At 47.4% G+C, this 24,260-nt stretch overlaps 2 protein-coding genes across 14 annotated transcripts in view; both read left to right on the forward strand.

The window, feature by feature from the left end:
- Window positions 1–11,561, forward strand: part of ACVR2B (activin A receptor type 2B) — a 32,462-nt gene extending 20,901 nt beyond the window's left edge. For both annotated transcript variants that reach the window (XM_059939214.1, XM_059939216.1), the window contains exons 8-11: window positions 770–884; window positions 1,438–1,576; window positions 1,671–1,801; window positions 3,156–11,561. In XM_059939214.1, coding sequence (XP_059795197.1) covers window positions 770–884; window positions 1,438–1,576; window positions 1,671–1,801; window positions 3,156–3,350 — 580 coding nt within the window. In that variant the 3' untranslated portion in view covers window positions 3,351–11,561. The remainder of the gene's footprint in view (window positions 1–769; window positions 885–1,437; window positions 1,577–1,670; window positions 1,802–3,155) is intronic.
- Window positions 11,562–16,675: 5,114 nt separating this feature from the next.
- Window positions 16,676–24,260, forward strand: part of LOC132374861 (nuclease EXOG, mitochondrial) — a 43,771-nt gene continuing 36,186 nt past the window's right edge. For all 12 annotated transcript variants that reach the window (XR_009505777.1, XR_009505771.1, XR_009505773.1 and 9 more), the window contains exons 1-3: window positions 16,676–16,850; window positions 18,619–18,768; window positions 24,055–24,194. Coding sequence is in view for 1 of the 12 variants with exons in the window: in XM_059939217.1 (XP_059795200.1) it covers window positions 16,688–16,850; window positions 18,619–18,768; window positions 24,055–24,194 (453 nt within the window). In the remaining 11 variants the exon portion in view is untranslated. The remainder of the gene's footprint in view (window positions 16,851–18,618; window positions 18,769–24,054; window positions 24,195–24,260) is intronic.

Genomic DNA, 24,260 nt, shown 5'->3' on the forward strand with positions numbered 1-24,260 from the left:
GGAACAGTGGCGCAGAGAAGTAGACCTAGTGTAGTGTGGTTCTGTGGCTGTGAGGGAGGGAGTGAGCCTCGAATTCCAGGGTTCAAAGCTGAAGGGCCCCGATGGTAATAACATTAATGACATAGGAGGTTGACTGTATGAAATTGCCATTGTTGTAGGTCAAAAACGGTTGAATGTCGACTCTTCCATATGGTTCCACCTAACGGTAGTGCATAGTAAGTGTGCCAGGGGTGGCCCTAAACATTCGTGCATCGGTTTAGCCCTCACGGCAAGGCTGAGACAGGCGCGGGGAGACTGAGGACCTGCTAGGGAGGGGCCGGGCCGAGCGCAGCCTCAGCACCCGCGCCGCACTCCCACAGCGGCTCGAGCCTCGGGGGCCTGCTCAGAACCCAGGCCAGTTCACTGAAACTTCTCTTTTCACTCGCATCCCAAATAGTGTAAATTCTTCCCAGAAAACTCGCATCCCTGGCTGCTATGCGCCCTCCTCAAGCCCTCTGAGAACGTGAGGGCTGGCCTTCGATGCTGGGCACCGGGCTGGGGTCAGTGTTGCAGCTCTGGCGGGAGTACAGTTCTGGATTCTCACACCAGTGGAGGGAGGGTCCTAAAGCTGCCTGCCCGTGTGGCTTCATGGAACTCCACCCTGGCGCAGACCCTGCTCCCCACGGGTGGGATGGCCTGGCCTGGGGTTTCTGGGAGTCAAGGTGGGAGGCCAGGAGCAGGGTCAGTTGGACCACATGTTCGACTCTGTCTCAGTCCACTGTCTCCGCAGGGACTTTAAGAGCAAGAATGTATTGCTGAAGAGTGACCTCACAGCCGTGCTGGCTGACTTCGGCCTGGCTGTTCGGTTTGAGCCAGGGAAACCTCCGGGGGACACTCATGGGCAGGTGACGAGCCTCAGGGGGTGCAAGACATGGGGGCACAGGGCTTTCGTTTCACCAGTGGGGAGAGCGAGGCCTGGAGGGTGGCGTGGTTTGGGCCAGCCAGTGAGAAACAGATTTCCTTTCTTCTTTCAGTTGTAATTATTAAACAAGATAAAAATAAGATAAATAAGAGTATACTAAGAATCCAAACCAGAAACCTAGAAAAAGTAACCTAAGGTTTAGCCTAAGCAAATCATCCTAAAACAACGGCTATTACTATTTTTAAGTATTCTCCCCCTTTTGCTTTTGGCGTGTGTCTCAGTGAAGTACACATCATCTGTGTAGCCCCTCGTGGTGCTGATGGAGGCAGCAGTTCATGGTAGATTACTGCTGTCTCGAATGACACTTTACAGTAGTCATTACTTCATGACCCCGGGGCCCCCCGGGGATGTGGTGCGTCTGGGACGGCCATCATTGTTGATGGCCCTGCTGTGCACACGGCTGTAGCTCCTGTGTCCAGCTGTGCGTGCATTTGTGCGTGGTCGGTGACCGCAGACCCTCCCCTGTCCCTGTGCAGGTGGGCACACGGCGGTACATGGCCCCTGAGGTGCTTGAGGGAGCCATCAACTTCCAGAGAGACGCCTTTTTGCGCATCGACATGTACGCCATGGGCCTGGTGCTGTGGGAGCTCGTGTCCCGCTGCAAAGCTGCCGATGGTGAGCGGGACGGGAGCCCTGAGCATTCTGGGTGTGGGGGGGTGGTGGGGCTGGGCGCTAGGGTGACCCCGCCGGGCTCTCTCTCCGCCCCCAGGACCTGTGGACGAGTACATGCTGCCTTTTGAGGAAGAGATTGGCCAGCACCCGTCACTGGAGGAGCTGCAGGAGGTGGTCGTGCACAAGAAGATGCGGCCTGCCATCAAGGATCACTGGTTGAAACACCCGGTGAGGGGCCTGGGGGGCAGAGAGGGCAGCCCCTCCCGTGTGTGGCAGGGTCAGAGAGGGGGCTCAGGCAGCGGGACAGCCCCTCTGCCCCTGCCTGGCCAGAGGCCACTTAGTGCAGTGCCTCCCTTCCACCAGGGGAGCGTCTGGGGAGGTTAGTGCTTTGCCGGGAGGCAGCTCTGGTTTTGGCCGCAGAGAGCGATGGGGCCTGACAGCTCCGTCAGAGCCCTGGTTGCCCCCGTGAAGCACTGGTGCAGTGGAGCCCACTGGCCCTGGGCCTGACGCATGTGGGTTGGAATCCTGGATCTGCCGGTCAGTAGCTGGGTGACTTCCGGCAAATTGCTTTATTTCTCTGAGCCTTTGTCTCCTCAGGGTAGTAATAGATTGAAGGAGTTACTGTACATCACCGGGCAGGACACCTATCACATAAGTGCTTATTTAATATGGCTTAGCTCTGTGGCATCTGGGCCCCTCCAGTCTGGAGATACTGTACAAAAGACCCCAGCTGTGTAAATCATTACCTTTCTTGGAAGGATATTTGCCTCCAGCTCCATTGAGTCCTTCCCCCTGCTACCCAAGGGTTAATTCAGAAGAGGGACATCCTTGGGGCCAGTGGGAGCTAGCACTTTCACCATATGGTCTGGGGTCGAGCTGCGGAGGCCAAGTTCAGCTGCCATGCTGCTCCCTGGAGCCCAGAGCTGCAAATGGAGAAAACTTAGGCATCAGGAGAGGGAAGCTGGGCCAGGAACTTACCTTCTGCCTCAGACCTCCTCAGTCTCCCAGGGCAGAGAAACTGGGGTTGCCAGTCCAATCCCCTGATGAGGAGCAGATCCAGAGAGGTCTGAGTGTGTCCCGGTGCTGAGCAGGCCGGATTGCTCCTGGGTGTGGGCATTTTGCCCATCCTGCTGCCTTTCCCAGCTCCACACAGTTGCTTCCAGCACAGGGTGTCACGCCACGTTCCCTGGACTCCGGGGAGGTGTCCAGGGCTGTGGGGGACAGGGTGGGATGAAGCCTTCCTCTTTTCCCACTGTGACTGCACTTTGGGCCCTTATGTGGTTTGGGCTTGGCCTAATAAGATTTCGTTTGAATATCACTGCTCCGCGGCAGCAGCCATGTCTGCCCCCGGAGGGCCCTGGGTTCCCCTGCTTCCTACGTTGAGGTTCAGTGGACCCTTCGTCCGCGCTGTGGAGGAGGCCCGTGGCCTCAGGCTGGTGACTGTCGGGAGGGGAGTTTCCCTCAGACCCCTGCGCATGGGCTCGTGGCTCTCCCCGGTCCTCAGGAACATCGTCAGGTTTGCTTGTCCTCAGTGAGGGCCACCAGCAAGGGCATCTGTTTCCTCTCTCCCGCTGGTGTGCAGGGCCTGGCCCAGCTCTGCGTGACCATCGAGGAGTGCTGGGACCACGACGCAGAGGCTCGTCTGTCCGCGGGCTGCGTGGAGGAGCGGGTGTCCCTGATCCGGAGGTCTGTCAATGGCACTACCTCGGACTGTCTTGTCTCCCTGGTGACCTCCGTCACCAATGTGGACCTGCCCCCGAAGGAGTCGAGCATCTAAGCCCAGGACATGAGTGGATCTCCAGACTCAGTGGATCTGAAGAGGAAAGGAAAAAAAAAAAGTTGTGTTTTGTTTTGGAAATCCCATAATACCAACAAACACGTAAAATGCAGCTGCTATTTTACCTTGACTTTTTATTATTATTATAATTATAATTATTATTATTATTAATATTATTTTTTGGATTGGATCAGTTTTTACCAGCACATTGCTCTACTGTATCGCAAACAGCGGACACGTCAGCAGGCGCTGAGGTGCTGAGCTGTGAATGCAGAACCAGCGCCGTGCTGAGCAGCCTCGGCCACCTCCCGCCCTTCGGGGTTCATTTTTCCCCCTTTCTCTTTGTTTGTTGTCTCAGAATCTGTGACACAAAGAAACCCATCTCCTGTCTTAGGAAACTTAATGCTGCAAACTCTACCTAGAGGAACCTTCGAAGACTGTTACATAAGAACACATCTTCCTCAAAAGAGGAGTTTCCCTCTGCCCTCGTCCTCCACCCCACCCCCACCCCCCCGCCTTTTACTGTGTTTTTCTCCCTTTTTAGACAGTGAGTTTAAGAAACAGCAGATGTGTCTTTCACGGATTAACGGGTGTTGTCCTGACCGAGGAAAAACTGGGCTGAGGATGAGGATGGTTTGGACCGGAGTTGGAGGGGAGGACAGAGCTGGGGGTGGGGTTTGGTGCAGAGCTACACTGGACCCGGGCATATTCGGAGCAACATCCTTTGCTATGAGACTACTTCTCAGGTAACCAGGAATCGAGGGGAAGGAGTGTGTGGAGGCCAAGCATTAACGGCAAGAGCAGGGTTTGGAGAAAGTCTGAAATCAGGTGTGGCTCTGACCCATCTGTTGGCCCTGACCAGTTTTTTCCACTCACTTGGGCTTGGGCATAGGACAAAACATTTTTTCTGCCCTGATTTTAAGGTTAGGTAAGGGTATAAATCATCACGGTTTAGTGAGTACATTCTTCGTAAGACATGATACTGTAAATATCTTTAATGGAGGAAAAGTTGAAATATGTACATTGCTTCCTCCTGGAGCAGTTCAGGGAAATGGCCACAGGGGGCGCTCTGCACAGCCAGGGCGGGAGAGTTCCCTGGGTTGGGCCTGCCAAGGCCTGCCCCTCGGAGACCCCCGAGTCCTGTAGTGCTGGCTCTGCCCTGTGTGGTGACGTTATTGTCCCTTTCTGTGGCTCGTGAACACAGCTTTCTCCAGACCCTTTAAAGAGGTGCATATTCGAAAAACCGTTTCTCTGTTTTGCCATAACCTTGCTCTCGTCAGTGAATGTTCCTAATGCTGCTGTTTCAACATTTGAATTTTTTTAATTTATGAAACATGCAAATTTTTTAAGGAAACAAAACACACACGTCCACGTATACACACACGCTTTGCTATGTGGCTTCCGAGGTTTAAATTTTGAAGAGTAAGAGAATTAAAACTTCACGACCACAGACCACCTCAAACCAGAAATACCTCAGAATTTTCTACTTGTGTAAGTTTTATTATATATTTTATTAGTTGTGTTGTCTTGTAGTAAGTATATTTTAATGTAAGTTGGCTTTTATGACAAGAAAGTTTAAAAGAAATAGAGAAAAAGAAAAAAAGTTGTGAGTCTTCTAGGGAGTGCTACCGTTTTTCTTTGATAACGCCGCCCCCTTGTAAATAATTGTCATCAACTGTAGGTTGGCTGTCTGGGCCGAGTCTGGGCATTCATCACTCTTATTTGTGAAGGCTTTTCCTTCCCGTTTCTTTAGACCATTTTATTTAAAGACTGGATCTCGTCACCTTGCGGGTAGGCGAGTTGGTGGGCGATGGGGAGAGGTTGACTGGGGTGAGAAGGGGAGGGTGGAGCCTCCTCCTGAGTTATTTGGAGGTCCAAGTGTTTCCCTCGACTTGATTGGTCATTGTTCAGGGTGACAGGTGACCCCACTTTAACTTGGCAAAACTGTAGCCTTTAGACCCACGTGAGGTAATTTTACTCGAGACTTAATTTCTTAAGCACATTGGCAGCAGTGATAGCGGAATTGATCTGTAGGCCTCTGGGTCCACACTGCTCGGGGCCGGTCTGTGACGGCGCGGGCTTGGTGGTGAGGGCTCAGCGCCCTGTGCCGCGGGGGTTCTGGGCCCCTGGGCCGTGTCCTCCTCTGCGGGTTTGGGCACGGGGTGTGGTAGGAGGCGAGTTTGCTTCCCTCTCGGAGCTCAGTTTTTGCTTCATGGGTCAAAATGTGGGCTGGCCAAGGTGGCCACAGGGACAGGTTTTTGTTTTTGTTTTTTGGTAAGTTATTTGTCTTCTGACTTTTCCTTTTTAAGCTATTTTTTGCTGTGGTATTTTTCTTCCCTCGGAATAATTTTTAACAGAAAAACAGGCCTTACAGCAGTTGCTTTTCTTTTCCACTTATTTCTTTCAGAAGCTTTAAAATATTTATTGAAAAGTGCCATATCTGATTTCTCCAGCTTTCTCCTTAGGCAGTGCTGGGAGTCTCTACTTTTCAACCCTCAGAAGAAACAAATAAACCAGTAACAAATGTAGCTAATTTACCATAGGAATGATTAGATCCCTGATCCCAGCCCGTATGGAACACTAAACCCCAGCCTCTGTTTGGTTTTAGATTTCCTCTGGGCAGTTTTTCTTTTGCGTGCTGGCTTGATTCTTCTGGGAGCACGTTTTGGCCCTGCTGTGGGACCTTCGGGGCAGGATGCAGGATGGACAGGGCAGGCCTTTTGTCTGGGGGCGCTCCCTCTTTGCTGACCCAGTGCTCAGCCACTGTCACTCCCTTTGGGGCCTTGGCACCAGAATGAAGTGTCCAGTGATGGCCCCGTGTGGTGTGGCCGGGCAGAGGGCTTCTGGCGGCCCCTTCCCCGCGAGCTAGGCTGAGTGTCCCTGACTGCTCGTGGCCAGGAGAAGGTGGGCATCTCTCTCCCGGGCGTGCTGCTGGGGCCTGGGTGGGTCTTCCGCCTCTGATAAAGTTACGTTTACTGTCATGTCTTCTTCTCCGCGGAGTCAACCATCCAGAGCTCTGATTTGTGTCGATGGGGTTGGGGGCCTCTGCCTGTGCTCTTCTCCACCAAGATTTCTTGTAGCCTCCACTTCCGGTGAGCTCAGATCACTGCTACATTTTTTTTCCCCCGCCAAGCTCTGTGGAAGACCGGGGGGCAGGGAGTCTGGTATCGCTTTCCCTGCCTCATCCAGGGTGAGAGGGTGGCCAAGTCAGGGGACAGACGTGGCCCAGGCTCCCTGCCCCTTTCTTCCTAGTGTGCTGTCGTCCGGGAAGGCTTCTGGCTGCGGGGTGGACTTGTGGGGGGGAGAGTGTGTTCTGTTTGATCGCTGTGGGGAGATCTCTTGAGCCAGAGAGATCCAGGAGTGAGCACGGGAAGGAGGAGACACGTGGGGACAGAGGCCGCCATGCCACAGTGTCCTGCAGAGGACCCTTCATGATGGGCAGCCAGGAAAGGCCATGGATGTAGTTGTTAGCTCATGCTGGGGCTGGCATAAGCTGGGCTTTCGCCTGGGGCCGTTGGTCCCTACCAGGAGTCCTTCTTTGGTTGATTACTTGGGGCGTGAGGGCTGAGAATGGACCCTTCTTAGGAGGAAGGGAGACCCAGCTGTGTGTAAATGTGGTGAGCGCCATCAGCCTGGTGTTCAGATGGCCTTCCTGTCCTGTTGGCTTTCAGTAGGTGCCCGGAGGGGTTAGTCCTGCTGGGGAGGCTTGCCCGTGTGTGCCAGCTGCTTCTGACTCAGAATTCACTCTGTCTGTATGTGGTCGCATGTGTCCAGAACACGAAGGACCTTGTCCAGCCTCGAACATCCTCAGGATTCTTGAGCCCCCAGCTCACATGTTCTCAGCCAAGGGAAAGATCTGCCATCTCCAGGCCACTGAGGTGGTTCTTCCCCTGCCCCTAGGGGCCAGGCTCACTTTCCTGTCATGCTTTAGGGAGCTGAGCAGGGGACCATGCAGTTCTGTGTCCCCTTTCTCTCCAGTTGGCCACGTTCTTGCTGGCTGCTGCCCTGCCCCTCTGCACTGGGTGCTTGGGTTGCATGTGTGTTTCCTTGGTGGCAAGCCCAGCCGTGTATTGCGGGTCCACCATGTGCTATGTGTGGCGCAGAAAGCCCATCATGTGGCCCCTGTGCTCCGAGCCATGAGGGCAGGGAGGCAGCTGTTGCATCCAGGGTGGGAGGACTAGATGACCCTCTTGCAGATGGAATTCTGCCTCTTTTTAGAATGCAATGTGAAGTTCCCAGCATCTGTTGGTAATACAAGGATTTGATGTTTTTTTAGTAATCTAGTGAGCGTATGTATGTAAGTTTTTAGAAGCGGTACTAGAAGTTGAACAGCCAGGCGTTATTCCGGAGAACTTGGCTCACTAGAAAAATATCTAAATTGGAAAGCATTTTCCAGGAGAACTCAGTTTACTCAAGTCTGTCAGTCCCAGCTATTTCAGTGGCCGGCTGGGTTCTGAATCTTCGGAGAGACGGCCAGGCCTGCCTGGTTCACAGTTCAGGGGCCCTCAGACCACACTTTTCCAAGAAGCACAGGGAATTGACTTTCTACATGCCCCCCGCCCCCCCCCCCCACGCCAGAAAAGGAAATAGGACAAGATGGCTTTTTCTCCTCTTTTGGGTGATTTGAATTCTCCTAGGTCAATGGCTGTTTACAAAAGCTGAACTAATAAAATGCTCAGCAGCTAATGTGTTCAGCCTAGTAATGATGAGTTTAAGTCTCAATCAGGAGTAATGTTTTAGGCAAAGAAACAGACCCAGTAATTCAGTTGATGAACTGTTTGTTTATTTTCTCAGTCTAGATTTGTAAACAATGAATTCAGGGTTATAGGCATAGTTCTTTAAGTAAGATTCCTGACAGTTAATTTGTAACCAGCAATTCACGTATGAATGTATCCCAGACCTTTAGGAGGCTTGGGGAAGTTTTAAAAGATGATTTTAGTTTTGTAGCAAAAAGAAATTGAAGTTTAAAACGCACCCTCTCCCTTGGAAATTAATTTATTTGACTCAGCCACACTTTAAAAACAATTACAGTCGGCCCTCTGTATCCACGGGTTCTTCATTCGCGGGTTCAACCTACCTTGGATCAAAAATATTTTGGGGGAAAAAATAAGAGAAAGTTGCAAAAATCAAAACTTGAATTTGCCACCTACTGGCAACTCTTTACATAGTATTTACATTGTATTTACAACTATTTACATAGTATTTATATTGTGTTTGGTATTATAAGTAATCTAGAGGTGATTTCAAGTATAGGGGAGGATCTGTGGAGGTTATATGCAAACGCTACACCATTTTATGTAAGAGGCCTCTGCCTCAGTGGATTTTGGATTCCCATCCCCCTGCCACACCCCTCCCCCATACAGAGGGACGACTGTAGTGGGTCCAGGAGACCTATACATTATCATCAAGTAAAAGTCCAAATTATCTGGTGGGATATTTTGAATATTCCTATTTTAAACTCATTTTGGGTCCACTGTAAACTTTGGTTTGGACAAGATTTTGAATTTAAAGGATTTACCACTATTTAAATTTTTACAATTTTTACCAAGCTTTTACATTTGTGTGACGGTATCTTCCAGGTATGAATGAAGCAGGACGTTTTGATTGTGGTACTCCATGTATCCCTGTAGTGCCAAAACCAGTGATATTTTATTTGCTCCTATGGCAGCTCGTAGCGATAACACAAGTGTTTTTTCCTCATGAATTAAAATGCATATTCTCTAAACGCCAGCATGTGGAGATGGGCCCTGTGCTGCCCTTTCTTCTCCAGGAGTGTCTTTGGATTGTCTGGGGCCTAGACAATTCTGAGAACTACTGCAAGCCAGCTACAGGACACAAAAGAAATATACACACGGACATGTGTGTATGCAGTGGATTCTACAAACGTGGTTTCTTCTGGACATCTACAGAAAAGCATTTCATTCATTTGCAAAGTTTACATTTTTAAGCTGACAGTTATAAAAAATACAACTCATTAGCTAATGCTTTTCAGGCAGGTGAGGATGGGTTTTTTGCAAATGGATGAGTTCTGTCTTGAGTCCTGGGAATTTCTGCTGTTGGTTGGGCGTGGGCTCATTCCCTGATTCTCCGCATCATGTTTGCATTGGAATGTTGTTAGGTAGCATTGTAAATAAAAGTATAGGTTATATAATAGAGTTACAACACTTGAAATTTTACTTTAAAAGATCTATAGCACTACATATATATTTAGTTATATCACCTGACAGATTTCTTCTGCACAGTGTGGAGATTGTTTTATACCACAGATTATTTTTATAAAGTCTAGTGAGTTTCGAATAAGAATGATTCTCTAATCAGAGTAATGAGCTTTACCTTTCAAGATAAACATACACTGGAGTGTAAGTGGTGTGGCGCTGTCACTTAGTGCTCCTGCGGATTCTCGTTGATACACTGGCAGATTACAGACCATCTTTGGGTCTTGTTTGACCAAAACTCCACTCGTGGCTGTCTGTGTGGGACAGTCTGTGCGGGACGGGGATGCTCAGCCCTGGTCCTTGCAGACCTGGAGGAGAGGGGCTGGGAGAGGCAAGAGGGGCCTGCAGTGTGCTTTACAGTCGTGCTTCCTCCTGAGGTTTCTTTTGAACAAAGGGTTCTGAGGCGAATAATTTGTTTGTAAGTTACTCTCATGGGTGTCGTAGTGTGAAGGTGTTTTGGGGAACAGAAATTGTATGGGTGCAGATTGGGGTGGGTTGGGACTAGAATAAGATTCAGGCTACAAACATGGGAAGAGAGGATTTGGTGATTGGAGAAATCTGCCAAACTGAATTATCTAGGACCAAATTATCCAGTTTTCAGGACAGAATTCCCAATGGAGTAATCATTCGGAAAGGGGGAGGGTGGTGTGTGGACATAGTGATCAGATTATACGGAGCGCTGCCAGACACACATTATCTTCTCTGGGAGGGCTGTTTGGAGGCGAGAGGGGCGGCATTGGCTCGCCACTTTAGGCTAGCGAGTAACCCAGGAGCCTGTGGACGAGGCTCAGGATCCTGTACCAGCAGCGCATCTTTCCAGTATCTACAAGGTTCTCCTGCTCTTCCTACGACGGTCAGCATCACTGCCATAATCTGGAAGGCAGTCTTCATGTTAGCCTTTTGATTTTTTGGGTAGAGAGTGGATGGTTATTGGGTAAGCCTTCTTGATGGGGATGTATAGGAAGTATACATCATGTATACTCATCTATACTCAAGTACAGAGTCACGTAGCTCATACTCTGTAGCCGTAATGGCTGAAGGCCTGTTCCCCAGCCCCTGCCTGCTGGCTTCAGCTGCTGCGTTCGGAGGTGTTCTGGTTGGGACAATATTGTCAGGAGAGTCCCTCGTGTGTCATGTGAAACCAGCTGTGCTTTTATTCGGTCAGATCGAGAGTAAAGTTTTACGCCACCCCTTTTATACTTGAATGAATTGAGTTTCGGCAGATCCAGGAGCACTCTGGGAGCCAACCATCCGTCCTCTACCTGTTCCCCATCAAAGAACATTTCTCTGCTCTCCAGCCACGTGTCTCGGAATGTAATTCTGTTGTGCCTTTGTTTTTGTCACCTGCCTCCCCCCAAAAGCAACTGCTGTAAGCTTTTTTCTACTTGTTTTTTCTAGCCCGAAACCCCACCTTTTTCCTTTTTCCCGGCTGTATTTTCTGGATGCAGTTCTGTGCTCCAGGTGTGTTAAGAACCAGTTACCTCAGACCTTGTGTTGAACAGTGTCACCATCTGGGTCCTCTCGAAACTGCAGGCTTGTGACATACACACGCAGGAACCCTGCCGAGTATGGGTACTTATTTGTTTTAAAGTAAAACTCTTCCCAAGGATTGCAAAAGGGGCTTCTGGCAAGCTCTTCATGGCCCTGCGGTGGGATGGGTCTCGAGTGCCATCTGAAGGGTGCTTTCCGCGCTCAACTTTGAATTCTGCCATTTTCAGTATTCTGCTGTCTGAATAGGCAGAGTGATTCAACTGGTTGGCCTTGTACACAAATGAGTTCCGAAAATGAGCTCTTTGTAACACATTTCCAGTCACTAAAGCTCAAATGAAGAACATTCCCTTAAATGGCAGGGTTGAAACCCCCCGGCCCCCTATCCACCACAGTGCATTTTGGGAAGATGTCTGTAGCATATGTTGCTGTGAAATTAGGCCTTGCGGGTTATGGCTGTTTGTCATTTTGATGTATTTTAAATAAATATATATATATTTTTTAAAGAGCCTTTTTTACCAGTTCAGAAAGTTTAATTAACCAGCAGTCACCACATCTGAATTTTCGTCGCTGGGGCATAGATGGCAGACCAACATTAAAGTGGTAACTCAGCCCTACAAGTGTGGGCTGCCCACCTGGCCTGTCCTGCTGACCGTGGGACACCAGGGTCAGTGTGTCCCCACTGGGTCCCAACTCAGCCCTCGAAGTGTTCGGTCTCTGCTCTGTTCAGGCGCTGTTTACTTCACTCTCTACAAGGGCTTTACTTCAGCCCAGCTGGGGTTTTCTCAGAGCCCTGCCACGAGTTAAGTGTATGTTGAGCCAAATAATTTCTCCATAAGGGAAAAACGCGCGCATCGAAATTTTACCAGCAATGACAGAGATGAGAGTAGGAAAGGTTAGGCAACATCTGGGATTTGATTTGGAAAGTGTCCAAGTCATTGTCAAAGGCCGTCTGAGAGCCAGTGACCGTACAGAGATTCTTAGGAGACCTCATCTGAGAGCGTGAAGACCTCCTGTGAGGGGAGGAGTTGTTAAAATGCCAGCGTCTCTTTCCTCCCTTTTTTTTTTTTCCTAGAATTCTGTAAAAATGCAAAGAGAATTGGGTGGTACTTGAGAATTGGGGGTGAGGGTTACCGCAGATGAGAAACATACTTCTAGATTTCAGTTCCACGCCACAAATCCACACAATGCCGTTTTTCAACTGTACAAAAGAATCTGCTTATGAATTTGACATGATCTTAATGGTAGCATCAAAGGCCGAATTTTTCACGTGTTAATATTTTTTCCACATTTGTCCTTGAATCTGAAGAACTTCATACAGTACTGTAAATTTAACTTACATTGAGTTTGATGTCAATTCTTGTGAAAAGAGCTTCTGCATGTAACAGACACACAGTTAAAGAACACAGCAGAGTACAACATTTGCAGGACCAATTCTGGAACCAACAGATGTCACCTCTCACTTGCCATCTTATATGTCAGTTTTACCAGCTCCTTCTAAATGTGTGTATTATTTGTAAGGAAAAGAAGGAAAATCCTAAGACTTGTCTAATAACTTAGTGGAGAATGTGTGTGTTGGGTTTAGGATGGATAGCAAAGTCTTTTTGAGCTGTGTTATCTAACTTGTATATAAAACTGTAATTAAAGGTTTGGATTCACCTGTTTCTCGCGGTTTACAATGATGAATCATTTGAAAACTCTGGAAATGTGACTAGGATATGATTTAAGCCTGTAGAAGTGAAGAAGCTCTTCAAGTGCTAAAACTAAAGACTTCTAGTTTTTGGCTCAAATTCAGTAAGTACTGTTTGTATGCCAGGATATGTGAGATGTAAATGTAATAGGTCACTTTTCACCCTTGTAGCTATAAAATTAAAATTTTGTAGAACAGAAATAGATTGTACTACTGAATTAACAAAAGTTATACTAAAGTATCATGTTTAAAAAAAAAAAAAATATATATATATATATATACACAGAGTTAAGCTTGTTGCTGTTACCCTGTCTGGATTTGAAAAGTGTGCTGATTTATATATATATATATATATATATATATATATATATATATAAAACACACACACACATATATATATTATATACCCGCACACATCTAAAATGGCCTAAAGCAGACATCCATGTAATTACAGTTGCAAAATGAAGACATTTTGGAGAGAACATTGTATCATAGTTCATTCATTTGCAGTGGATCTTTGTTCCTTTTTACTGTGGTAATTTTAGAAATGAGTGTCAAGTTTGGAATTAGATCTGCTAAGTTGGGGTTTTGCTGCTTGCACTCTGCACTGGGTCCTCAAATAAACCGATGTGAATGTAGTTTTTTCCCCCTGTGTGAAGAAGCAGCCACACCCCAACAGATAGGAGGAAAAATCTAGAACTGTTTCAAGTTTTTTTGTATATGAAAATAAAATAATAATAATAATAAAATCCTGTTGTCTCTCTTAATCACACGGCAGGGGGTTGTGTTCTCCCACTTACAGGGCCAACTTGAGCACCTCCGTGAATTCCTGCTTGGACGACATGCAGTTAATGGCTGATACCTAGGCTGCCAAGGTCCTGTGGGTGGACTAAGCACAGGTCTCCAGTTCTGCCCTTCAGAAGCTCGGGACTTAGTTGGAGACACTGTGGGCTTCTCCTTAATGGACTCTCCTGGGACTTTGGGTATGTTCCTGCAGGACAGGGGTGTATTTTCCAAATCCCCAAGATCCCCCCACACACAACCCTGCTCCCCAATCCTATACTTTGCAGACAACCCTGAGCAATATTTTTGTAAGTGCAGCAGAGAAACCTAGAAAATAAGTTATATTCAGGACTACTGAGAATACAAGCGCTGCCATTTCCAAACATGGCTGAGTAGCCGGGTCACTTGCTGAGCTGTTAAAAAAAATCCAGTGATGGAGCACCACCCCAGATCTGAATCAGCAGGCCAGATCTCCCGTCTGGGAGCTCCTGAGTTATCTCACTAGATGCGAACATGGTTCCCTGCTAATAAAATAATTATAGTCTCTACTACCTAATAAAACAGGAAAGACGCAGAAATCACCTCACTGCTTTCTGCAGTAACATAAAAGACTTTTTTTGGCCTCTAATATTTGCTAAGTGGAGAAACAATTGCTTTGAATCCTTCTGGTGGTGTCAATGCCTTTTTATTCACTGATGATAATTACGAAGATTAAATAACCTGCTTGGATCTCTTTGGAACAATTTTTGATGAAGGGGCCCTTTATTTAGGCACCAGTTGTCCAGTTTTTGATCCATTTTGTCCTCTCAGAGTTAGAAAGTTCATCTTTGATTAGTGAGTGCCCTTGATGAGAAGAAGAGGAAGACAAAAGGCTAACATTTTTGAATGAAGACCTTAGCGCTAGCAACACTGGAAGGTCGGACTGCAGGGACCATCTGTTCGCTTTCTCTTCAGCAAAGGGATTCTTTCAGTTAAAAAAAAAAAAAAAAATTGAACACAGAAGCCGGTTCATAAAAGCAGGCTTGCCCAAGTTAGCAAGTAGAAGAGGGCTCAGGGGCCATTCAGCCTGCCCTCCCACTCCTTCCCTTAATTCTCAAGCACCCCTATGCAATACTAGGGTTCCCCTGATGACAGTTTTAAAACTACTGGTCCTTCATTTTAAAGGTGGACAAACAGGCCCAGAGGAGGTACCCTACCCAGAGTCAGGCAGCCTTTACTTCTAATTCTTGACTCTTGGGACCCAGTGTGGGGTTCACTGTTGTTTCCAAGTACAGGATGTGGGAGAGGAAGAGTCACCCACCATCTCGCTCTCTTTCTGGTGCTTAGCACAGTGCATGGCACTTAGGAGGGCCTTGAGAAATACCTCTTAAGTGAATGTACGTATTTAGTAAATTCTGATGGAAGCTGTCAAAGCAGCTCTGAAACCTACAGGTACCAGTGTTGCCTGGTCGTACTTGTCTGGACTCTTGATTGCACATGTCAGACACCATTAAACAAAAAGGGGGCTTTGGGCTTCCCTGGTGGCGCAGTGGTTGGGAGTCTGCCTGCCAATGCAGGGGACACGGGTTCGAGCCCTGGTCTGGGAGGATCCCACATGCCGCGGAGCAACTAAGCCCGTGAGCCACAACTACTGAGCCTGCGCGTCTGGAGCCTGTGCTCCGCAACGGGAGAGGCCGCGATGGTGAGAGGCCCGCGCACCACGATGAAGAGTGGCCCCCGCTCGCCGCAACTGGAGAAAGCCCTCGCACAGAAACGAAGACCCAACACAGCCAAAAATAAATATAAATAAATTAATTAATTAAAGAAACGTTTAAAAAAATACTTTAAAAAAAAAAGGGGGCTTTGCTGGAAGGATCCTGGGGCAAGTGGCCAGCCAAGCCTTACGTAAAGGCAGGATGTGTCTGGGCTTCTTCAGGAGCCTTGGAAGCTGGGGTCAGCATGGCACGCCTTCACCCGTGTCTCACCATTTGTTCCACTGGTGTTCTGTGCAAGACCAGATGCATCTACTCTTTGTCTACTTAGCAGGAAAAAAGGCTGTAGACAGAGCGGGAGTTCCATATGTCACAGCTTTGCTATCTGGAGAAAGTTCCAGATCGAAAATCCTTAGGAAGACTCTGGTTGACTTAGTTCAACCAGTTAGTTAGTGTCAGAAGTCCTGGGGATTATACAAAATGACTTCATGACAGGTAGTCCTGGGAGGGCGCACGGAGCCATGAAGCTGTCAAAACAACGTATCCATTTAAGTTGGTTGTTAGAAATGGCCTCCTGCTTAGTGAACTAAATCCACATGGAATGCTGGAGATGATGCTGCAAAATGAAGAAGACCTATTTATTTGTGAGTGCGAGTGCATAAAACATATATCCTTCCTTTGACAGCAGGCATTCAGCAATCCGGATTTCATATTCTATCAAGATAAAGTAGAGCTGCCTAAATAAAAATTGCTAATATTAACAGAGCACTTAACGACATGCCCCAGGTTCTTCCCTAAATGCTTTACATGGTTAATCTCCTTTAATCCTCACAAGAACCCTATGGTCTAATAAGTATTATTATTATTACTATTATTATTCCCGTTTTAAAAAGAGGAAACAGAAAAGTAGAAAGTGGTTGAGTCGGTATCCAAACCCCTGTGCTCTGATTCAGGGTCCTAAACCACCATGGAGTACTGTCTTGCCAAGAAACTCCTTAGGAGATGCAAAGCTATCTTTAGAAGTTACGATTTGTGTACCATGCGATTTCAAAGCCACGTGTCATGAGGACATCCAATGTGGCACAGGTTTTAGAATCAGACCTAAGTTGGAATCTCGATTCTGAGGACCTTAGCGTAAGCATGCGCAAGTGGTTTATTCACCTATTAAACGGGACTAAGAGTATTTTCTTCTCAGGACTGTATGTGCACATACTGAGCCTTCAAGGCGTCATGCTCTCACCCATCACCCGGTCCAGGGGACCAGGGGTGGAGCCGGGACGCGCCTGGGCCTCCAGGTTCGTCACCAGGGGGCGCGCGCTTGCGCTCTGGCCTCCGGTGTCTCCTGAGAGGCTCAGGGCCAGCGACTCCAGGTAGCGCATGCGTGTCTTGATCCCGCGGTTGCGATTGGCTTTCAGGCGGCCGACCTGAAGGGCGCATGCGCTAAGGCAAAAGGCTAGCGCCTCGGGTAAGATGGCTGCCAAAACTTTTGCCTCCCGTTTCCGAGGCTCCCGACGCTTTTTGAGTGGCTTCGTGGCTGGAGCCGTCGCGGGCGCTATGGGAACCGGGCTAACTGTCGTGCAGTTTCTCCGGAGTCGGGACGCTGAGCCAGCGTTGGCGGTGAGGGAGCCGGACGGTGAGTGTGTGGGTCCCCAGGTCTCGGGCCCGGGCTGCTACCTCGGGCAGGAGCCGTAACCATGGACGTGCTCTGTCTCCACTCGCCCGGCCCTTGGTCGTCTGCCTTGCAGTCTCCCGGCTCGGCTTCCTCTCCCCGCGTTGCGTCTCACCTGCCTGCTCCATGTACTTCCTTCCCCTTGGGGATCTACTACCCCGACATGTCTGTTTTTGTTGTTTATGTCCTCCCCTAGATTGTTAGCTCCATAAGCGCTCGGACGGTGTCAGTTTTCTTCTCCACCAGACCTGTACGTGGTACATAATTGGCATCCAGTACGTATGGATGAATGAACGAATGAACACATAGTTTTAGCAGATCAGTTAACTGTCCTCAATTTATCATCGTTCAAATGAAGAATACCTGCTGGCCCTTCTTCAAAGGATGTAAATCCGCAGGTTACCAGGTGTACCTTATATTTGACAAAGTAAATGAGCTCATGCTCGTTTCTTTCTGTCTCGGATATACTAATTTAACTTGCTCCTCCTGATACTTGGCATTTAGCAGGAGAGCAGCTCTGGTGGGTTGAAGCCTGGAGAGCGCATCAAGAGAGAATTATTTGGAAACCGACTCCCTGTTCCGTGCGTGCTTGGTTTCTCCCACTAGGAAAAGCAATACCAGTTTTACCACTGTCTTGCTGCAGCACACATCTCTGCTTCAGTACCAGAACATTGAGGAAGAGTGTCAGTGAACGATGGTCTTTTTTTTTTTGGCTGCGTTGTGTCTTCGTTGCTGCACGCGGGCTTTCTCTAGTTGCGGCGAGCGGGGGCTACCCTTTGTTGCGGTGCGCGGGCTTCTCATTGCGGTGGCTTCTCTTGTTGCAGAGCACCGGCTCTAGGCACACGGGCTCACAGGCTCAGCAGCCGTGGCGCACGGGCTTAGTTGCTCCACGGCATGTGGGATCTTCCCCGACCAGGGCTTGAACCCGTGTCCCCTGCATTGGCAGGCGGATTCTAAACCACTGCACCACCAGGGAAGCCCCTGAACGATGGTCTTTTAAAAAAATTTAAAAGGCTGTGCTTTTGTCCCCACATTAACTCTTAGAACATAATGAGTAGGTAGGCTGTCTCGCATTCAATCATATCAATGACTAGTAATGACAGGAGTTTTTTCTTTGCTGCTTTTGTATACACTGTCCTTTGTGGGGCAGAGATTTGAAAATTTGATGTGAAAGACCAGCAAGATCAGGTCCTTATTTAACAGTTAATGAGGTACTTCCCTGGTGGCGCAGTGGTTAAGAATCCGCCTGCCAATGCAGGGGTCACTGGTTCGAGCCCTGGTCCACGATGATCCCACATGCCTCGGAGCAACTAAGCCCGTGCACCACAACTACTGAGCCTGCGCTCTAGCAACAAGAGAAGCCACCTCATTGAGAAGCCTGTGCACCTCACCGCAACTAGAGAAAGCGCGCGGGCAGCAAAGAAGACCCAACAGCAATCAATCAATAAGAAAATAAATAAATTAGAAAAATAAAAAAAAATTTTTTTAAATTAGAAAACAACAGTTAATGAAATAGCTACAGTTAACCTGGATAGAACTATACAACTGATTATAGGCAAAACCAGTATTTTGCCTACTGTCTCTTCTTTGCTTTATAAGTAATTGCAAAAATGAGATCACCTGGTTGATTAAATTGTTGAGTCAGTCCTTTGTCTTACCCCCTTCCTTATAATTTTTTATTCCTAATAGTAGTCACTAACTGTTATTTTTTTCCCCTGTTTTTCATTTTTAGGTTCTTCAGAAAGGGCTCTCTTAGAACAATTTGGATTCCCTTTAACTGGAACAGAGACGAGGTGCTACACTAACCATGCCTTGTCTTATGATCGGTCAAAGCGGGTTCCTAGATGGGTTCTTGAACATATATCCAAGAGCAAGATAACGGGTAGGTGGTTAGAAGCAAAGGCATTGAAGAAAGATGTTTCCAAATTTAAAACGAGGATTATTAATAATTTCAACTTTTTCTACTTTACAGCACATTTAGAAAATGATGGTGTTTGTATGGCTCACTAGAGAAATGGACCCTGCCTGTCAACCAGGGCGCCCTAGACCCTTCCAGGCTGTCTCAGGGGCTGAGAGGATCTGTATCTTGACACATTAATTGGAGGCTTTGTCATAAATATTGTTGCAATGAGCACCACTCATTCATTACCTCCACAAATGCTTTTTTTTTTCTTTTCCTGCCTCAGGTTTATTTGTACAAATAGCACAGGAGGACACCAGCCCCATGCAGACAGCAGCCCAGGGGTCACAGTAGTCCTTCTGTCCTCACATTGGCAGATAAAGGCCTCTACTCCAGAGCCTTTGTGGGGTTCTGGGCACCTTTGGGAGCCTGAGCTTGAGCTGGAGCCGCAGCTGCACCTGCAGCCTTGGCCTTCGTTTGAGCCTTGGCCTGGGACTTTGGCCGGCAGAGCCTGAGACCCTTGGCGATGCGGGCATGAGCACGTTTCCCGAGCTTGGGGTGAGCAACGTAGGCAAGTCGACTGAGCTTGCGGCTGCCGCCCGTTGGGATCTTGGGCTTGACCTCCTTGGGCTTTACGAGAGCCTCTTTTAAAAAATTAATTAATTAATTATTTTTGGCTGCATTGGGTCTTTGTTGCTGCGCGCAGGCTTTCTTTAGTTGTGGTGAGCGGGGGCTACTCTTCGTTGTGGTGTGTGGGCTTCTCATTGCGGTGGCTTCTCTTGTTGTGGAGCACGGGCTCTAGGCACGCGGGCTCAGTACTTGTGGCTCGTGGGCTCTAGAGCACAGGCTCAGTAGTTGTGGCGCACGGGCTTAGTTGCTCCGCGGCATGTGGGATCTTCCCGGACCAGGGCTCGAACCCGTATCCCCTGCATTGGCAGGCGGATTCTTAACCTCTGCGCCACCAGGGAAGTCCCTTTACGAGAGCCTTTATAGCCTCAGCACGTGCACTTATGGCCTTGGCGTTGTTGGCCTGCATCTTCTTCAGGCCCTTCTTGTTGTGCTTCTTGGCAAAGCGCATGTTCCTCAGGAACTTGGGGTCCACCCCCTTAAGAGATTCATACCGTTGTGATCGGGGTTTCTTGATGCCGTTTCTGTGCTGCTTTCGGGACTGGTTGTGCATGGTGTGGTTCTTGGACTTGACCAGGTCTGCACCGGGGCCTGCCCACAAATGCTTTTTAAGTGCCTACCTTGTGCATAGCACTGTGCTGAGCCTTGGGGTTATATCAGTGACCAGAGTAGATGGTCTCTACCCCCAAGGCACTTTGAATTGGGGAGGGGGTGGGTGGACATATCAAATAATCATAAGTGTATAATTACAATCGGCAATAACTGTTCTGAAGGAAAAATGATTGCAAGTTGGCATAGTATAATTAAGGAACAGTAAAGAATACGATGAGAGATTATAACAGGAGAACCTGATAACTGAGTAGCGAGGCTTCTTTGAGAAAGTGGCCTGAAGAGTGGATGGCAGTCACTCAGGCAGAGGAGTTGGGTGGGCAGCGGGGGTATGGAGAGGGGCGTTCCAGGCAGGGAAAGAGAAGCACAGTTGCATCTTTAAAGGCCCCCATGTGAAGAGTTTGGTTCGGTTACGGAACTCAAGGAAGGCCAGTTTGGCTGGAGCAAGGGAGAGCGTGATGTGAAATGCGACTGGAGAGGCAGGCAGGTGTGTGAGCCTGTTCACGTGCCCTCAGGTTTCTTGGTGCGTTCCTGTAATTAAGATGACCAGATCTTGCTGGTCAACGTCAGATTGGTTTCTAGGTAGCTTACTCCAATTTACACTCCCACCATCATTATTTGTCCTATCTCTCCCAGCCCTCACACATAATGAGCATTATTGAGCTTTACCAATTTATTAGTTGATTTTATTTACGTTTATTGATTACCAGTGAGGGTTAATATTTTGCGGATTATTCTTTCCTTGTGAATTTTTCTTTACGATTTTCAATAGGGATATTCTTTTTTTAAATTATTTTATTTATTTATCTTGGCTGCATCGGGTCTTAGTTGAGGCATGCAGGATCTTTAGTTGTGGCATGTGGGCTCTTAGTTGCAGCATGCAGACTTTGTTGCGGCATGCAGACTCTTAGTTGCAGCATGCATGCAGGATCTAGTTCCCTGACCAGGGATCGAACCCGGGCCCCCTGCATTGGGAGTGCGGAGTCTTACCCACTGGACCACCAGCAAAGTCCCAGGGATATTCTTTTTTGAATTTTGTAGGAGTTCTTTTTTATATTAAGGATATTACTTTTTGTCATAGTTGTTTTATTCCCATTCTCTTATTTGCCTGTTAATTTGCTATATGGCCCACAAATTATTTCTCCATTGCTTTACAGTGCATGCTATGTTTAAATATATTAAAATGCTGATATTAAGATGAGTGTGTGCCTTTATAGAGTACACATTAACCAGCAGAATATCGGGAAACTTGGAATATGCTTGCTGCTAGAAGGAAACTGATGTAGGCCTAAACTTTATCATAGCAGGTGAAATTGATTATGTATTTACATCAAGAGAAACTCACTTGATTTAGTCTCAAGCCTGATAAATTTCCTTTAAATACAAAAATTTTCCCAAGATGAAATTTCAGCTTTACTAATTTTATCTTGCTGTTAAGTTATCATTTTCAGAGGCATATAAGAAAAGCACTGTTTCATATTGTAAATCACGTGAGCTGTTTAATTTTGAGGAGGTAAAATAGAGCTAATTAATATTATTTGAAAACAAGAAGCCATATACCTGTGATTTACTTATTATAGTGTAAAGCATCTTCTGTTTTAGTTATGACAGACTAAGTTATTTAGATTAACTCTCCTGCTAAAAACAACAAGAAATGTTATTAGCAGTATATAAAAAGTATATAGAAAAAAAAAATCACTAAAAAAAAAATAACATGAAGAGGGACTTCCCAGGTGGTCCAGTGGTTAAGAATCTGCCTTCAAATGCAGGGGACACGGGTTTGATCCCTGGTTGGGGAACTAAGATCCCACATGCCACGGGGCAGCTAAGCCCACGCGCTCTGGAGCCCGTACGCCGCAACTAGAGAGAAGCCCATGTGCCCCAACGAAGACCCAGTGCAGCAAAAAAAAAAAAAAAAAAAAAATATTGTCTCAGAAGCCAGATTCCTGGCTTTAAAAACAAACAAACAAACAAAACATGAAGAGGCAACATGATAGTAGAGCTTTTTTGCCAGGCCAATATTTGGGGGAATGCCAGAATCCAGAGGGGTAAGGGTGGCCCTGGTAAACCAAAGCCACATTGCCTTTGGTTCTGCAGCCTTATGGGGTCAGGGGGACTGAAGGCAAGACCTAGGGCTCACCCAAGGTAGATTATGTTACAGGAGACCCTTCCCACATTAACCTGGAACCCCAGAGGGCTGCACCCTCGGGGAAGGGTGAACCAGAACTTACTTGCCTGCCCACCATAGGGAACTACACGGAAGGTTGCCTTGGCACTGAGCAGACAAGGATCAAAAAGGAAAATAAAAAGTTTGTTCTAGAGAAGTTGAGGCCACAAACTGGCTGTCATGCAGACTTGTAGCCCAAAGCCATGTAGCCTGTACAGATCAAAGAACCTTAAACCCTGAGCTTGGTTTACTGTGGTCCTCCACTGCTAATGCCTCCAGACACTGGACAGAAGTAAGTTTACATCCTCTCTTCAGGAAGGCATCTTCATCCTAGGATTTTGGAAATTCCCACAAATGATTTTTCTTTTTTTTTTTTTTTTTAATTTATTTTTGGCTGTGTTGGGTCTTTGTTGCTGCATGTGGGCTTTCTCTAGTTGTGGTGAGTGGGGGCTACTCTTCGTTGTGGTGCACGTGCTTCTCGTTGCGGTGAACGGGCTTCTCATTGCGGTGGCTTCTCTTGTTGTGGAGCACGGGCTCTAGGCGCACAGGCTCAGTAGTTGTGGCTCTCGGGCTCTAGAGCGCAGGCTCAGTAGTTGTGGTGCACGGACTTAGTTGCTCTGCAGCATGTGGGGTCTTCCGGGACCAAGGCTCGAACCCGTGTCCCCTGCATTGGCAGGCGGATTCTTAACCACTGCGCCACCAGGGAAGTCCCTCCCCCCGCCCCCAAATGATTTTTCAAGGGCAGTGAGCACCAGACAAAGAAAACCAGACATACCAGGAAGCGATTCCAATGGTAATGACACTTTGAGAAGTTTACTAGTAATTCTCTGTTTACAGTTATTATTTTTTTTTTATGGGGTGATTCTAAGAAGCTAGACATTAGATACTTTACTCTGAACCTTGGGGTCTGATAATTTAATTTTTTTCTTGATTGAATGAAATGACGTTAGAATCAGTAACTTCATTAATCCCCATTTTACACTTTTTTGAGTAGCAGCCTGAGTATATTCCATTTGTTCTCATAATTTTTATAGTTTAACAAGGCCTGTCCTAATGACAGTGGAAAACATAGTGTTAGGATTCGCTGATGTCCACGGTGGCAAACTATTCTGGAGGTATCAGAATATAAGTAAAATTGAGATTTTGTCTCTCCTGTGTGGTGCTCAGATATTTTGTGTCAGGAGTTTCTGGATTGATCTCATAACCTAAATGTTTGTTTTGTCATGGCTTAAGAGGCAGTAAGCAAGATATCAGAGGCACTCTCTCCCTCCTCTAGGCTGTGCCTGCCCAGAACAAATTGTTTTGTGTCTATATATATCCATTATTTCAGTACATATAAACTTGTCAAATACCGTTGTACAACATACAATACATGGGGGTCTTTTGTTTTTGGCCATGCCACGCGCGGCATGTGGGATCTTAATTTGCCGAGCAGGGATCGCACCCACGCACCCCACACGGAGTCTTAACCATTGGACCTCCAAGGAAGTCCCCGTGGGGGTCTTTTTTAAAAAGCAAGAGTGTATTTAGTAACTAAGCTTTTTATACAGCTCAGCTATTTGATTGGTCATTGCTTTTACATAGATACTATCCAAGGGATTTTTCCCTTTAACTTGAAAGGCCAGAAACAAAAGTATATGAGATGAGATAGCTGCACTGTATGAAGAACATTCTTTCCTGGACTAGTCCTTGCTAAATTCAGGTGAAGTATCCGAGCTATCCCAGGAACTTGAGACATGCGTGCTGTCACTACGTACTAGCTGCTCAGAGAGATACCAGCCAGCAGCAAGCAGCTTGCCTTGCTTAGAGAATCTTGAGGGATATTTGTCCACTGGTAACTTACCATTTTGTGTGTTTTTCTTCAGGTGATGCAGACAGAAAACATTGTAAATTCAAGCCAGATCCCAACATCCCTCCAACCTTCAGTGCCTTCAATGAGGACTATGTTGGCAGTGGGTGGTCACGAGGCCACATGGCTCCAGCAGGAGATAACAAATTCTCATCTGTAGGCATATTTTTTGGGAGGGATGGGAACACAGGGCTGGTATTATGTGTACCATGGGACTTGGAA

This window comes from Balaenoptera ricei, chromosome 11 (genome assembly GCF_028023285.1).
Source record: "Balaenoptera ricei isolate mBalRic1 chromosome 11, mBalRic1.hap2, whole genome shotgun sequence".
In the NCBI taxonomy this organism is placed as follows: domain Eukaryota; kingdom Metazoa; phylum Chordata; class Mammalia; order Artiodactyla; family Balaenopteridae; genus Balaenoptera; species Balaenoptera ricei.